The sequence below is a fragment of the Magnolia sinica genome, chromosome 19 (assembly GCF_029962835.1).
Source record: "Magnolia sinica isolate HGM2019 chromosome 19, MsV1, whole genome shotgun sequence".
NCBI classification, from domain to species: domain Eukaryota; kingdom Viridiplantae; phylum Streptophyta; class Magnoliopsida; order Magnoliales; family Magnoliaceae; genus Magnolia; species Magnolia sinica.
This window is the reverse complement of record NC_080591.1, coordinates 8,937,589-8,952,738: the sequence shown is the minus strand read 5'-3', so window position 1 is coordinate 8,952,738 and position 15,150 is coordinate 8,937,589. Positions and strand designations below refer to the sequence as shown.

Below are 15,150 nucleotides of genomic sequence, written 5' to 3'. Positions count from 1 at the left end.
CTTATTTTAGAAAATTTCACTTTCTTTTAGGAATTCTTTCTTTTAGAAGCTAGTTCACTTCTATCTTTCTTTTAAAGAATTGTTCTTCTCTTTTTAGAATCTAACTTATTTTATTTTATTCTGCAGGTTTTAACTCAAGACTCCAATTTGGTAATTTCTTTCCAACTCTCTCTTTCTTGCTAGATTTTCCTAGGGTTAAGTTTTTAATTGAGGGCTGCGAGTGTTTTCATGCCCAAGTGGGCCCGTGACGACACTCGACGTCTCTTGACTGAAGGAGGATTGGTTGAGGGGTTGACTATCCATCGCAGGACTAGACACCGCTCGAAATCCCCTGAGTTAACTGAGGTTATGGCTGAAGACCAACCTCCTCCACTTCCACCCAGGGTGGAGGATACCCAAGATGAGAATGAGGTGCAACAGGCACCCCCGCCTCGTACTTTACGAGATTATCTACAACCGGCGGGAGTGAGTATGCCCTCATGCATGATTTTTCCTGAAACACAGGACAAATGGACATCAAGCCGGGAGTTATCCAACTCCTTCCCAAATTCCATGGACTTGAATCAGAAAGTCCATATTTACATTTGAAAGAGTTCGATGAGATTATAGCTACATTATGTTTTCCTAATGTATCCGAGGATACAATTAGTGAAACTCTTTCCTTTTTCCTTAAAAGAGAAAGCTAAGACGTGGTTACATTCACTGCGTCCTAGATCCATTGGCACATGGAACGACATGCAGAGGGAATTCATAAAAAAATTCTTCCCACATCATAAAACGATTACCCTCAGAAAAGCGATCATGAACTTTGCCCAAAAGGAAGATGAAACATTCTTCCAATGTTGGGAAAGGTTCAAAGATTTGGTCAGTTCATGCCCACAACACGGATTTGAAACGTGGCGCATTACAAATTTTTTCTATGATGGACTGACATCTTCCATGCGCCAAATGGTCGAGACAATGTGTAATGGAGAGTTCATTAATAAAGATGTCGACGAGGTATGGGACTACCTCGACAGTTTGGCTGAAAAAACACAATCTTGGGACTATTACCCAAAGTCGAACACCACGTCTAGGCCGACTCAATTAAAGGAAAAAGGTGGATTATATCTCTTGAAAGAAGAGGATGATCTCAAGTGTAAAGTGACTACGCTCATAAGGAAAGTTGAGGCCATGGAAGGAAAGAAGGATAAGGTCAATGAAATTGTTTGCGGCATCTGTGATTGCAACATTCACACAACTGAAAATTGTCCTACAATACCTGCCTTTCGAGGAGTGTTGAATGAACAAGCCAATGCCGTAAATAACTATCAAAGACCTTTTACTGGACCTAACTCCAACACATACAATCCTGGCTGGAAAAATCATCCAAACTTTAGTTGGAGGAATGGACAAACGGCGACTCCTCCAGGTTTCTTCAATCAAAATCCAAATCAAGTGAAACCTCAAGAGGAACCGGTTCAAAATCCCATACAAGAGCTGGCTCAGGCAATGCGGGGAATTACAAATTTTATGCAAAAGATAGATTCTCGTATGACGGTTATAGAAAAGGGGATGCTTCTTGCACAACCTCTCCCCAATCCTAAACCGCAGTACGAGAATAATGATCCCAGCTCTTCAAATCAGATGGGACATGCTAAATCCATCACCACTCTTAGGAGTGGGAAGATCATTGATAAAAATCTTCCGGTTAGGCCCGAAAAGCCTCAAGAACCAAAAGAGGACAACAATGATGGATCCAGTGATGCCCCACAAAAAGTAGAACCGGAACTTCTAGAGAAGCCAGTTGCTCCATTCCCCCAACGGTTGGTTTCACCAAAACCTCTCTCTAACTCTCAGGATATCCTAGAGGTGTTGAAACAGGTGAAAGTCAACATTCCTCTACTTGATGTCGTTAAACAGATACCTTCATATGCCAAATTCCTAAAAGACTTATGCACGACCAAGCAACGGAAAATTATTCAAAAGAAAATCTTCTTGACTGAGAAAGTGAGTGCCATCCTGAAGCAAGACGTGCCGCAGAAATTCAAGGATCCCGGTAGCCCAACCATATCATGTGTAATCGGGACCACCGAATTGATCATGCACTTCTTGACTTAGGAGTGAGCGTCAATCTGATTCCCTACTCGGTATACAGATAGTTAGGTTTGGGGGAATTAAAACCCACCCTAACCACACTACAACTTGTCGATCGCTCTGTTCATGTACTAAGAGGGATAATTGAGGATGTGTTGGTCCAAGTTGATAGATTTTACTACCCTGTAGATTTTATCATCCTGGACACTGAACCCATCAATAACATGAACACTCAAATTTCTGTCATTCTTAGTCACCCATTCCTTGCCACTTCAAACGTAATTATCAATTGCAGGAATGGTGTCATGACTATGTCTTTTGGGAATATGACAGTGGAGTTAAACATCTTTTTCAATAACGGCAGAAACTTAGAGGATGATGACGATTTTCATGACATTAACATGATTGACTCTTTCGTGGAAGATATGACAACTTTGACCTTATCCTCTGACCCTCTAGAGATGTGCTGGCCCACTCCCATGATTTTGATGATGACATGATTAGGGAGACGTGCGCCTTGCTTGATATTGCACCGGTACTTGAAGTTAACCGGTGGAGGCCACAATTTGAAGAATTACCACAACCGATGTAGTGCCTCTACCGTCTAACCTCAAGCCGCCGAAGCTTGACCTAAAACCTTTGCCCTCTGATTTGAAATATGCATATTTGGGTCAAGATGAGACATACCCGGTGGTGATCTCTGCCCACCTGGAGAAAGAACAGGAGAGTATGCTTATATCTACTCTCATTGAGCATAAAGGAGTCCTGGGATGGACGATAGCGGACCTCAAAGGAATCGATCCCTCGATTTGTACTCATCACATATACCTTGAGGATAATGCAAAAACCGCTCGGCAACTACAACGTAGACTAAATCCCAACATGAAGGAACGGGTTAAGGCCGAGGTTCTTAAACTATTGGATGTGGGTATTATATACCCTATATCGATAGTCAATGGGTGAGTCCAACTCAAGTGGTCCCTAAGAAGTCCTAATCACCATCGTAGCCAATGCTAATAATGAACTCGTGCCAACTAGAGTCACTCTTGGTTGGAGAATGTGCATTGACTACGGGAAGTTGAATACCGTCACGAGGAAAGACCACTTCCCTTTACCATTCATTGATCGAGATCCTGGAAAGGTTAGTGGTCATTCCTATTCTGATTTTCTTGACGGGTATTCGGGCTATAACCAGATAGAGATAGCCCCTGAAGACTAGGAAAAGACCACATTTACATGTCCTTACGGCACCTTTGCTTACCGAAGGATGCCATTCGGACTATGTAATGCCCCTGCCACCTTTCAGCGATGTATGCTTAGTATCTTTTCTGATATGGTAGGGCAATATCTAGAGGTCTTCATGGATGATTTCTCTATTTACGGTCCATCTTTCAGCAAGTGCTTGGAAAGTCTTAAATGTGTGCTGAAAAGATGTGAAGAAAAGAACCTGGTACTTAATTGGGAGAAGTGCCATTTCATGGTTCAGAAAGGAATTGTCCTTGGACATATCATCTCGTCCAAAGGAATCGAGGTAGATAAGGCAAAAATCGATCTTATCTCTAACCTACCTCCACCCAAGAACATCAGAGACGTGCGATCCTTCTTAGGACACGCAGGATTTTACAGGCGATTCATAAAGGACTTTAGTCTCCTCTCTCGTCCATTATGTAATCTTCTTCAAAAGGATGTTCCGTATGAGTGGACTGAGCAATGCCAGGAAGCTTTCACCAAGCTTAAAGGCACATTAATCACTGCACCTATCATGCAGCCACCCGACTGGAACCTTCCTTTTGAGCTTATGTGCGACGCTTCTGATTATGCTCTTGGGGCGGTCCTAGGCCAGAGAAAAGACAAGAAGCCCTACGTCATTCACTACGCAAGTAGGACTCTAAATCCTGCCCAAGTGAACTACTCGACTACGGAAAAGGAACTCTTAGCCGTAGTGTTCGCCTTGGACAAATTTAGGTCCTACCTGATCGGATCCAAGATCATTATATATACAGATCATGCAGCACTGAAGTATCTTCTTTCTAAGAATGATTCTAAGCCCCGCTTGATAAGATGGATCCTTCTACTCCAAGAATTTGATTTGGAAATTAAAGATAAAAAGGGAGTAGAGAACGTAGTGGCTGATCACCTTTCTCGCCTTAATACCTCTGATTCCCTTGAGGCGACCCATATCAATGACATGTTCCCTGATGAGCAGTTGTTCAGAGTCTCTCATTCACCTTGTTTTACTGATATTGCTAATTATCTTGCCATAGGTTTCATACTGACACATTGGACTGTATAAGATAAGAAGAAATTTTTCACCGAAGTACGTAAAATTTTCTGGGATGATCCATATTTGTTTAAATATTGCCCAGACCAAATATTAAGGAGATGTGTGTCAGACGATGAGCATCAAAGTGTCATCTCCTTCTTCACTCATAGGCCTATGGTGGTCACTTTTCTGCTAAAAAGGCCACAGCCAAGATTCTACAATGTGGCTTTTATTGGCCCACTATGTTTAGGGACACTCATGAGTTTTGCAAAGCTTGTGAGCGTTGTCAGAAATTGGGAGCATTGTCCCTTCGAAATATGATGCCTTTGAATCCCATTCTTATCATTGAAGCATTTGATTGCTGGGGCATCGATTTCATGGGACCATTCCCCCAATCGTTTGGGAATCTGTATATTTTGCTCGCCGTGGATTATGTCACTAAATGGGTCGAAGCGATTCCGTGTCGAAAGAATGACCATCGCACGGTCATTAAATTCCTAAAAGAAAACATCCTTTCTCGATTCGGAACGCCTCGAGCCATCATTAGTGATGGGGGCTCACACTTCTGTAATAAACCATTTGAGAGCTTAATGAAGAAATTCGGTATCTCTCATAAGGTGAGCACCCCATACCATCCTCAGACAATTGGACAAGCTGAGATTTCCAATAGGGAGATCAAACACATTCTGGAGAAAACGGTTAACCCAGATCGTAAGGATTGGTCAATCCGATTGACCGATGCCTTATGGGCATACCGTACTGCATTTAAAACTCCTATTGGAATGTCTCCCTTTAGACTTGTCTATGGGAAGGCTTGTCACTTGCCTGTGGAGCTGGAACATAAAGCGTACTGGGCGATCAAAAATCTTAATTTCAATCTGGACAACGCTGGCTCGCTACGCAAACTTCAATTGAATGAACTTGAAGAAATCCGGAATGATGCGTACGATAATTCGAGAATTTACAAGGACAAGATGAAAGCATTTCATGACCAACACATTTTGTGAAAATCATTCACGCCTGGTCAGAAGGTCCTTTTGTACAATTCTCGATTACATCTCTTTCCGGGTAAGCTTCGATCTCGTTGGACCGGCCCTTACATTGTTGTTACTGTTTTTCCGCATGGGGCCGTTGAGATAAGAGATCCCGACAATGGCAAGGAGTTTAAAGTCAATGGACATCGATTGAAACCATTTGTCGAGAAATTTAATTCAGAGGATATGTCCATGCCTCTGACTGATCCTGTTTACCAGGATTGATCTCCTAGTCTGATGGAGGTATAGGTAGGTTTATCACTTTCATAGGACTAGAGTAGTTGTTTTATTTGTCCGGCTGAAGACGGTAAACTTAGCGCTCCTGGGAGGCAACCCAGCTCTTCATTTCATTTCGTTTTTATCATTAGTTAGTTCAATGTTTGTGGGTAACATTACTGCAAACCTTCACGAGACTACAACTCGTCCACTAGGGGTAACCTAGGGGTTTAAAGGCTTGTTGCATACGCTAAATGCAATCGAGAGCACCTACGAAAGTGGTATAGGTAGGATTTTATTTTGTGTTATTTTTGTTACCTTTTCTCTCGTGCTGATCGGTGCCCAGGCTGTGATCTCTTGAAAAGTGTCTCTCTATGCATCATCCAGGTACTATCTTCCCATTACTTCTCATTTACTTATTTTGTCCCATGTGCATTGCATGCTTATTTCTTTTACATTGAGGACAATGTAGATTTTAGGTTGGGGGTGGGAGATTAGGCTTCCTAATCAGTATGTTCCTAGTCTTGAGCAGAGATTGTGAAAATTTTTTAAAAAAATTTTTTAGAATTTCATATGAATTCGAAGCGATTTTGACGGCCATCTTGGATTTAGAACTACAAGATGCGTGATGTTGGTACTTTATGACTCTTGGATTCAGTCATCTATCAAATTTCAGAGCTAAGTTTGAATTGTTAATCCATTATTTGTAAACATTGATTGAGTCATAAATTCGCAGGACACATCTCGCTTGCATATTAAGGTTTCAGTTCGATATTAAAGGATTAACTTAGTAATCACTAAACATGAAAGGAACCAACTTGGAAAATTGAAAGGATTAGGCGAATGGTCTACACCATAGGTTTGCTCCCTATAGGTGTAGATTTAATTCCCCATGAATGATATGTGAAAAAGTTGGGTGTACAGTCTTTACCTTAGGTTTGCTCCCTATAGGTAAGGATTTGATTCCCCTTCTTGACATTACTTTCAATGGAAAAGTCAAAAATTAAAAGAATAAAAAGATAATGTGTGAGGCAAGTTCTGGTTATCGTGAATTCTCTTATTGGTTACCAATGATATCCTTAAATAGAGAAGTGAATTTTAATGTTTCAAGATTAGACTATGCATCCATGGAATTTAATGTTTAGAATTGTTCAAATTGATGGACTAATATTTTGAACTTAATTACGAAGTTACCGTGTGATTAAGTCTAGGAGAGAAAGTAATGCCAACATTCATGAATCTTAGAATTCGAGTATCTGAATTGTTCTTCATAAATCTCTTGAGTTCATAAAAAGTGTCCTGTATTTCTCAACTTATTTTTCGCATACCTTGCTCGGGACTAGCAAGATGCTGGTTGGGGGTTGTGTTGAGGGTCAAATATTGCATATCAGACCCAGTTGTTGCATAGATTTACACGCATAATACTGTTTATCGGACTAATTTAATCATGTTTGTAATGCAGGGTGTGTTTAAGAGCCTGGACTGAAAAAGGGTGGTAAATGCATGGATTTGACGCTCCAGAAGCACCAAGGCAAGGAACGGACTCTAGAAGACCAAGAACGAAGGAATTATACACTAGGGGTCCGCAAAAATCGAGAAGCTGAAGCTTAAGTGGCCCAAAAGACGTCCAAAATGAAAGATCATAGGGTTCCCAACATCTGATCAGTTCGAAACTTCATACGTGGCCTGAGGACCATAAATAAACCGTACACATAAAATTTCAGCTCCTGGATCACTGTGAAAGTGGCCCAACGGACAGATCAGCCCCTTTAATCATTATGTGGGGCCCGCCTGATATCTGGATATGCTTCAAAATTGTTCTAGACAGCTTAAATGAGGCAAGAAAATGGATGGACGACACAGATCTCTTTCTAATATCACGATGATCCTTACGTACATTGCAAGTACATAGGACACATGTGCATGAGAAGTGCACCGGACGGAAACTCCGGTCAAACACAGTTCTGACCGAAGTTTGTGTTTTGAAAGGAAACAGCGCCCGACGCTGTTCCGCCGGGCAATCACTGTGGGCCCCACTCACTCCTCAGTTCGAAGATCCAAACCGTTCATTCGTCGTAGGAGATGGCCAAGAACCACGCCTAGGTGGCCTTTTTCCACCATGCAAGCAAATACACGATCCCAGCCGGACAAACGCAAGATGAACGGTGTAACGCCAAGTCTTGTGGGCCGCAATGAAATCAAACCGTTCTCGTCCGTCCGCAACATTTTTTCGATGTGATTCGAATGGACGGAGTGGATTTTCGACTTGGCCTCAATAAATGGGCCACCGCATGAACAGAGATGACTTGCGGCGACTCTGTTCACAACTTGAAGCTGCGGTCGTCTCTGGTGGGCCACCATCATCGAACCTCACATTGATCCAAGCCATTCGGATGGAGTAGGAGCGGAAACCGACCGTGCAGGGGAGTTTTCTCGAAGAAATTCGCGGTAAACATCACTGAATACGTCTTTCTTCCGGCTGCGAAATCTTTGCTGCGTAGGCTCTTTCTGCGTAAACAGGGAGTCCGGCTCTGTTGCAAACTGGCTGCGGAAGGACTGTTGAAGCAGGCTATTTCTGGTGGGACTCCACAGCACCGGAGGGGGGCTGTTTTCTCTCTTAGGCCTATCTTTAGAGGGGCATACGACAACAGTCTCTCCGACCACTTCCGTCTTTATCCCTGGCGGATGATGAGGAGTAGTCGGAGGAATCTCGGGGGCGGGAGCAGGAGCAGGAGCGAGGAGAGAGAAAGAAATTCAGGAGAGGAAGCTCGGTCTTGGGTTGAAACGGAGGAAGGCTGACGTGAGGCTGGATCTCTTCTTCTCTTTCCGTCTTGTTCTTTTCTATTCTTTTTCTTTCTTGCTGTTTATTTACTTTGTCTAAGGGGTTCTAGCATGATCATGCTAGGCTAATCCTCTTAGCTAGGGCTAAGAGGTGAAGCCTGTAGCGAGATGGGAGACTACTTTATGCTTTAATTATGAATGCATGAACTGAATTTATTCTTTGATGATTATTATAAGGAATATTTTTATTAGTCTTTAATAGTCTGTTGTGACTGAAATTACAATGGGTTTGCAATAGCTTTGAATATTTCTTTCCCTTTTTATGTTTATGAAGTCAGGAAGCCCTGTTGTTCATCATTGCTCCATGGGCATGATAGGATGACAGTACCCTTCCTGATCTTCATACATTGTTGATTGGTTGGTAATTAGTTTAATCCTGTTGTTTGCTTTGTCTCCTGGGCATGGTTAGATGATGGAATCTATTCTAATTCATATACCTCTCATCTCTTGAAAACCAGATCAAGTAAGTTCAGTTTGATTTCCATGATTCCTGATGCAGGCAAAAGTTCTCCCTGATTCCTACAAGTGGATCCTCTGAATCCCTAGTTTCTTTTTCTGAATCCCTAGTTTCTTCCTCTGAATTCCTTAAAGTTTTAAATAATTATCCCACAACTATTCCTTAAATTTCTATTTGGTTAGATCATATTTTAGTCTAGTTCTATTTCTACCTAGTTTCAGGAAACGTACAGGTTTCAGTCCCTGTGGATTCGACCTCGGTCTTACCGAGTTTATTACTACATCACAACCCTACACTTGGGGAGTGAACACTTCCTGTATCACGGTTTGCGGTTGTACGAGGTTGAGGACGTTCTCCTATTGGATCTTTTCCTCATACCAGCACTAGATCCTGTGTAGGACCCGTCATGGGGGGTCGAGTTGAAGGATAGAGACGAGCGGGAGCTCTTGCAAGTTGTGTTTCTGCCCTACCCGCCAATTAAATTGCTTCATCTACGGTCTCGATTAGATACATCTGAACTCGATCCTGAATTTTCTGTCGCAACCCACCTATAAATCGTGCCACCTTCTGTGACTCAGATTCTGACAGATCGTTTCGTGTAGCTAACCGCTGAAATTCTTCAGTGTAATATGTGTCGGTTCGATTTCCTTGTCAGTAATTTTGATATTGCTGGAATAATATTTGCTCATAATCATTGGGGAGAAATCGTGATTGAAGAAAACGTCTCATCCGTAGCCATGATGAGATGGGCGCCTTGTTCTGACGGGCTCGTAAGAGTTGTAATTGTTCTCATCATGCATAAGCACCAGATTTTAATTTAAACACTACTAATTTTTTCATTTTTATAATCTGGCACGTCCATATAATTAAAATATCTCTCCACTTCGGCTAGCCAATCGAGAAAATCTTCTATACATAATAAACCATTAAAACTAAGAAGTTCAGTCTTACCTCGATAGTGTCTTTCAGCACGATTTAGATGACCACCTCCATGGATTAATCGCTCGGCAAAACCGTTATTAAGGTCCTCGTCGTTAGAACTTGAATCATCTGATGTAGCCCTACGGTTTGCCACTGGTAGAGCTCTACGAAAATCGGGGTTGTGTCGTACAGTAACCACTGGTGGTGGAGCAACCATAGGTGGTGGAGCACCGCCTAGGGTTCGGGGCGGAAGTAGCGCATCCGCAAGACGGTCAAGGGTTACCTGTAACCCTTGCATGGTCAATTGATTCTCCCAGTAGAAAACTTCCATTCTTTCTGAAAGATAACGAATCTCTAGATCACCATCCACAGGATTTTGATTCATACCTTCATTGTTTGTCATCGGCCCGAGAAGAATCCTCGCTTTGATACCAAATTGACGCAAGGATGGACGTGAGGTCAAGCATCATCTTCCTCAAGAGGATAACTATTCCGAATCCACAGAACTTCTCTGAACTCCTCACAAAGACTTCTCGAATCCACGAGGAAAGAAAGCAGAAAATAGAAATAAATTCTAATAAATTCGAAATTGATTAATGACTAAATAAACACGAGTTCATAACCTTTTAAATAGGGGTACCAAGTAATGGGAAAGAAATCGGAATCAAACTACAACTAAAACTCCTAGAATTCGCGACTTACTATAAATAGGAAACTTACTATTTATAGACGGTCATGATGTCTTCTAGTGCGCAAGGTTTTTAGCCAAAAATAGTAAGTGTCGTATTTGGCTTCACCAAACCGATCTCCTAATTATTCGAAGCTCTTTTCATGTTGGACATAACTCCCAAAGCCCGACGGATGAAGAGTTATAATCAAACTAAAACTTACTATTTATAGTAAAAACGAAATTAAAACAGAGAAACGACCGTCGATCCAGGGGTATTTCGTAAATCCGGCTTACGCAACCCAGCGTAGCAGGGTAGTTGGCTAAAGTAGCTCGTTCTACCTCAAAATCATATATTTTACGCCTGATAACTCATTCCTTATTGTGAGATACGCCCGATCTAAGGTCCGACAGTCCTATCACTTCTGTCGTTGACCGGACCTTTTCTGATCCATCTTGGCCATGAAACTGTCTGCAACCCGCTCTACATCATAATATATTTGTGTTATCACTTCTTCCCAGTAGGAATGACCTTATGAACGGTATGGATGGACCCAGGGAGGTTTCAATGGTAGGCATTTTTCCTATTGTGTGGTCCACTTGTGTTTTTGGATATATCTCGTTTTTTTGGTCCATGTTGCATAAAGACGGACGGAGTGGATTTATTAACAAACATCATGGTGCACCTAACTTCCTGTCGCAGTAGGTTCCCAAAACTATTAATCACTCACTAACGACATTGGGGCCCATCTGCCCACCGACCTACCGATTTGTAACAGCTATAACACCTGTATCTGACACGATGCACGTGCAGAAAGAGCAGGAGAGAGAGAGAGTTTCGGTAAGACGTGGGAATATAAGACATGGCATTACATATATAACAGAGATACACAACCGACAATATTGTTCTGATGACGGTTGAGACCGATTTGTGGGGTCCACCATTCGGACAATCTGGACCACATGTATGCAGATGACCCTGTTGAGTGGACCATTCAGAAAGAAATAAAAAAATAAAAAATCCCTATGACGGTCCATCCCGAGCCGTGTAAGATGCAAATTCCTTTCAGTCGGTTCACCAAAGTCGTCCATGACACCTGTTTTACAGACCGTGTAACCCAAGTTCCAAATTCTATACGTAAATTCCAAGTTCTACGCCTGATTGATACCAGACGCAAACCTATAGCCGACATGCCCATCCCCATTTTTCCATGTGGTATGGCCCATCTAAGTTGTGAATCTAGCTGATTTACATTTTATTGCCTAACATCCAGGATAAAAGCTGACAGTCGGAGTGGATGTAAAATCCAACATGGTGGGCCCCACAGACGGTGTTAAAACAGGCGCTGCACAGTATTCCAGTCCATTTAAAACAAACCAACACCGAATACATTGCAAAAGAAGAATTTTAAAAAAAAGATACAGAAGGGCTAAAAAAATTTAAAGTAAAAGGTGGATACATTCATTTACAAACACATGATTCTCGCGGAAGATGGACGGTGGATGACACTTAAATCCCCCTAAAAACATTCTTTATACAGATTTTTGGCCGCAAATTAAAAATCAAAGACAAAGACTTCCCAAACAGACCCCCTCCCAGATTACAATTTACAACCTTGGACTCAAAATGACTCCCAAAAACCCCTCCTACTTAAATAAGGTTGCCTCCGTCTCTTTATTCAAAATCTACTTACATATACATTGGACAACTCAAACCTACCTTAAAAAAAAAAAAAAAACCCAAGAAGAAAATGATAGGATGTATATACAATAATAACAGAAACCTCTCTCTTCATCTCAATCTCTCCACATTTCCTCAATTTATATCCTCTAAATCTTTTTAGTTCTCTGTTGATGTTGTGTTGTGGTTGTTGAAAATCTTTATGTACTTGGTCTTGGGTTAGCTAGATAGGGCTCTCATGCAACGGCAGAGATGCGGCAGCTCCTGCGATCCCTGTCGAGGCAATCAAAGCCCTCAATCCTCACCGCTGCCGGGGCGTGTCCAAACTTAGTACGGACACACCCTTTTCGGGACGATGCTGTCGATGGGGACGACGATAGGCCCGATGGAATCGGCAGTGGGGATGATATAGGGGTTAGTTTCTCATCGCCGAAGCGAGCGTCGTGGACTAATGGGTTAGGGGCCCGGCTCGGCGGAGACCCGCAAAAGTACGGCGGGGATGACGCTACCTGGCTCGACATTTGATCTGAGCCGTGTGATCCCTGTCAAAGCAAGCATAGATCTAATTAATAATGGAAGCTATTAATCAAGTTTATAAAAGAAATAAAACTTGCAGAATTACAATAGTGAGAAAGTGATAGAACTGATAATGCCACAAATGGGTAGGGACCAGGCAATCACAACCATCCAAATTTGTCGACTGTGATTTCATGTGGTTGTGGGATCTGGCTGGTCTGAAAGGTGGGATATGCACTGGATGGTATTGTTTTTTTTTTCTAGACGGACGATCGTGATGTTGTCATAGATTGTCCTTCCCAAAAATCCGGCTGTTGGAAGTCGCAAAGACCAATAAACGAAAAGGGCCATCCTGTGATGGAATTAATTGCAAGGTCTGGATCAACAGATAGTCATACTGTGATACCATGGTACCATCCTCGACAAATATCATGGGACATCACAACCGTGCATAAGGTGGGCCAGACCATGAAGCCGGACGGTGATAAAAATCAGGAAAGTTCACTCATCAGGTGGACCGCGTGCCTCCCTGGAGTTTCAACACCGGGTCAAGGGTTCGAGTACCCACGGTGGTGAAATCCCACGGCGTGCGTGTGTGGGGTGTGTGTGTGTGCGCGTGTATGCGTGTGTGGGGTGTGTATGCGTGTAAAAAAAAAAAAAGGTGGACCGCGTGCCTACATCCAAGGTTAACCGTTGGAAATTATAATAATAATAATAATAAAACCTTCAAAACGAGTGAACGAGCCTGGTTTTAGGGCGCAGTGGGATAACAACATATACGGCTAGGATGTCCCACACCGTCCAGTAGTTTAACACGTGTGACGCATCATATGTGCGTGGTGCTAGTATGGAAGATCCAGACCGTTGGTTAGATAAGCCATGCATGTAGGGGTGGCTAGTAAATCTCCTAGATTAAAAATTAAATGGAGGAATTTTTAGGGTTCGACGGTTTATATGCCCAACGAGAGAGAAATGGCGGAAAATACTGTTTTTTTCAATCGAACGCGTCTGACCGTATCATAAGGGAAGAGATCAATCCAGAGAGAGACATGGCGGAAAATATTCTACCTTTGTAAGAATAATATCTAGAAGCTCCGTTCCTGCCTGCTCTGTCTGATGACTGTTTTAATTAAAGAAGAAAAAAAAAAGAAGATTAGAACACGATTTTAAGAAGGATTTAGAGAAAAACTCCACAACGGGGCAAGAAAAGACCGGAAATTACCTCAGCTGCCATCTCAACGGCCGGATCGGGTCGTTGATGGCGTGTCCTAGGAGGCCGAGTCGCCGAGGTTTAGGGCATACCACCGAATCTCTCCAATCAGACACCGAAACGGTGCTCCTCATCTCTTCACAGGCAGCAAAGGCGCTCTGCGGGACCACGCAATGATTCATGTTATTTACAGCTTTATCTGCACAAAAGCGCCTGTTAGAATAAAAGAAGAGAGATGTTTGAGAAAAACTGACGGATGATAGTCAGATCCCAAAAAAAAAAAAACAGAACTTTGGTAGATTTTTCACCCATCTGAAGCATCAAGGTTGAGATCTAGCATAAGCAAGGGATTCAAGCAAGAAAACTTGGAAAAAGAGCAATGGATCTCTTTAGATCTACGGACAAAGATAGAAAATCCTCGGATAATGATGAAAACCCGCTCAAAAACAATAAAAGCGCGATTGAAGGGCGGATCTCCATGATACTAAAAATAGAAAATTTTCAGGTCCGATTCCGTAAAAAAGACCCAAAAAATACAGATCACAGACTCAGATCGAGAAAAAAAAATCATTTCCTACCCAAAAAAACAGAAATCAATCACCGATTTACAGACGAAAGGGGATCGAAAAGGAGGAAGACGGACAAAAAATGGAAACGAACAGAAAAAGAAGAGAGGGCGGAGAGAAAAAGAAGAGAGGGAGGATGGCTTACCACAACTACCCCTGCGAGGGTAAACGGGAAAAAAGAGATTGGGGAGGGCGTGAAGAAAGAAGGAAGAAAAAGAGGGGTTTTGGGGAGATTTATAGAGAGATAAAGGGTAGAGAGAGAAAGGGCAGAAGGGGAATAAATATATTTGTTTTTTTAATTCATCACGCAGGCGGTGCGTTCTGCTAAAAAGCGCATCGGTTATATCACCCCAGCAAAATATCAGAAGGTCGGTACAAGGGTAATAACAAAAGAAAAGCGAGGACAAAAATGGAAATAGAAAATATTAGGTACCTTGACAGAGAGATGATTTCTCTGGTGAAAATGAAGTCGGTTTTTGTAATATTTTTTGTTTTTTCTTTTTTCGGAATTTTGATTTTTGCCGTCCATTCATTTTTTTAAATTTTTTTCTGGCATTTGCTCATGCGATGGGAATGGAAGACTTTTTCAGATGATGAATTGGTCGTTTCTAAATATACACGCTTTCCAGATTTTTCAGACGTGGGCTAATCTAAACCGTTGATCTTTATCTCAATTGAAAATCCGAACCTTTGGATTTCGCT

General features: G+C 42.1%; 1 protein-coding gene, 1 long non-coding RNA gene and 1 other non-coding gene across 3 annotated transcripts; 1 reads left to right on the top strand and 2 right to left on the bottom strand.

Moving 5' to 3' along the window:
- Positions 1-783: 783 nt before the first annotated feature.
- LOC131235945 (small nucleolar RNA R71) lies at positions 784-890 on the bottom strand. The gene has a single exon (XR_009166456.1). It is a non-coding gene; the product is annotated as a small nucleolar RNA R71 (small nucleolar RNA).
- An 11,005-nt stretch (positions 891-11,895) lies between these two features.
- LOC131234468 (uncharacterized) lies at positions 11,896-14,723 on the bottom strand. The gene is made up of 4 exons (XM_058231376.1): positions 14,594-14,723; positions 13,895-14,040; positions 13,741-13,792; positions 11,896-12,698 (listed from the first exon to the last, which is right to left on the bottom strand). The coding sequence occupies exons 2-4, from the start codon at positions 14,014-14,016 to the stop codon at positions 12,393-12,395; spliced, it is 480 nt and encodes a 159-aa protein (XP_058087359.1). The 5' UTR covers positions 14,017-14,040; positions 14,594-14,723; the 3' UTR covers positions 11,896-12,392.
- Positions 13,077-13,596, top strand: LOC131234469 (uncharacterized). Its single transcript, XR_009165719.1, has 2 exons — positions 13,077-13,184; positions 13,334-13,596. It is a non-coding gene; the product is annotated as an uncharacterized LOC131234469 (long non-coding RNA).
- Positions 14,724-15,150: the final 427 nt, after the last annotated feature.

Coding starts and splice junctions, on each gene's coding strand:
- LOC131234468 (XM_058231376.1), bottom strand. CDS start 14,016: ATGAGGAGCACCGTTTCGGTGTCTGATTGGAGAGATTCGGTGGTATGC. Junction 13,793..13,894: donor CCGTTGAGATGGCAGCTGAG/GTAATTTCCGGT, acceptor TAATTAAAACAG/TCATCAGACAGAGCAGGCAG. Junction 12,699..13,740: donor TAGATATTATTCTTACAAAG/GTAGAATATTTT, acceptor TTGCTTTGACAG/GGATCACACGGCTCAGATCA.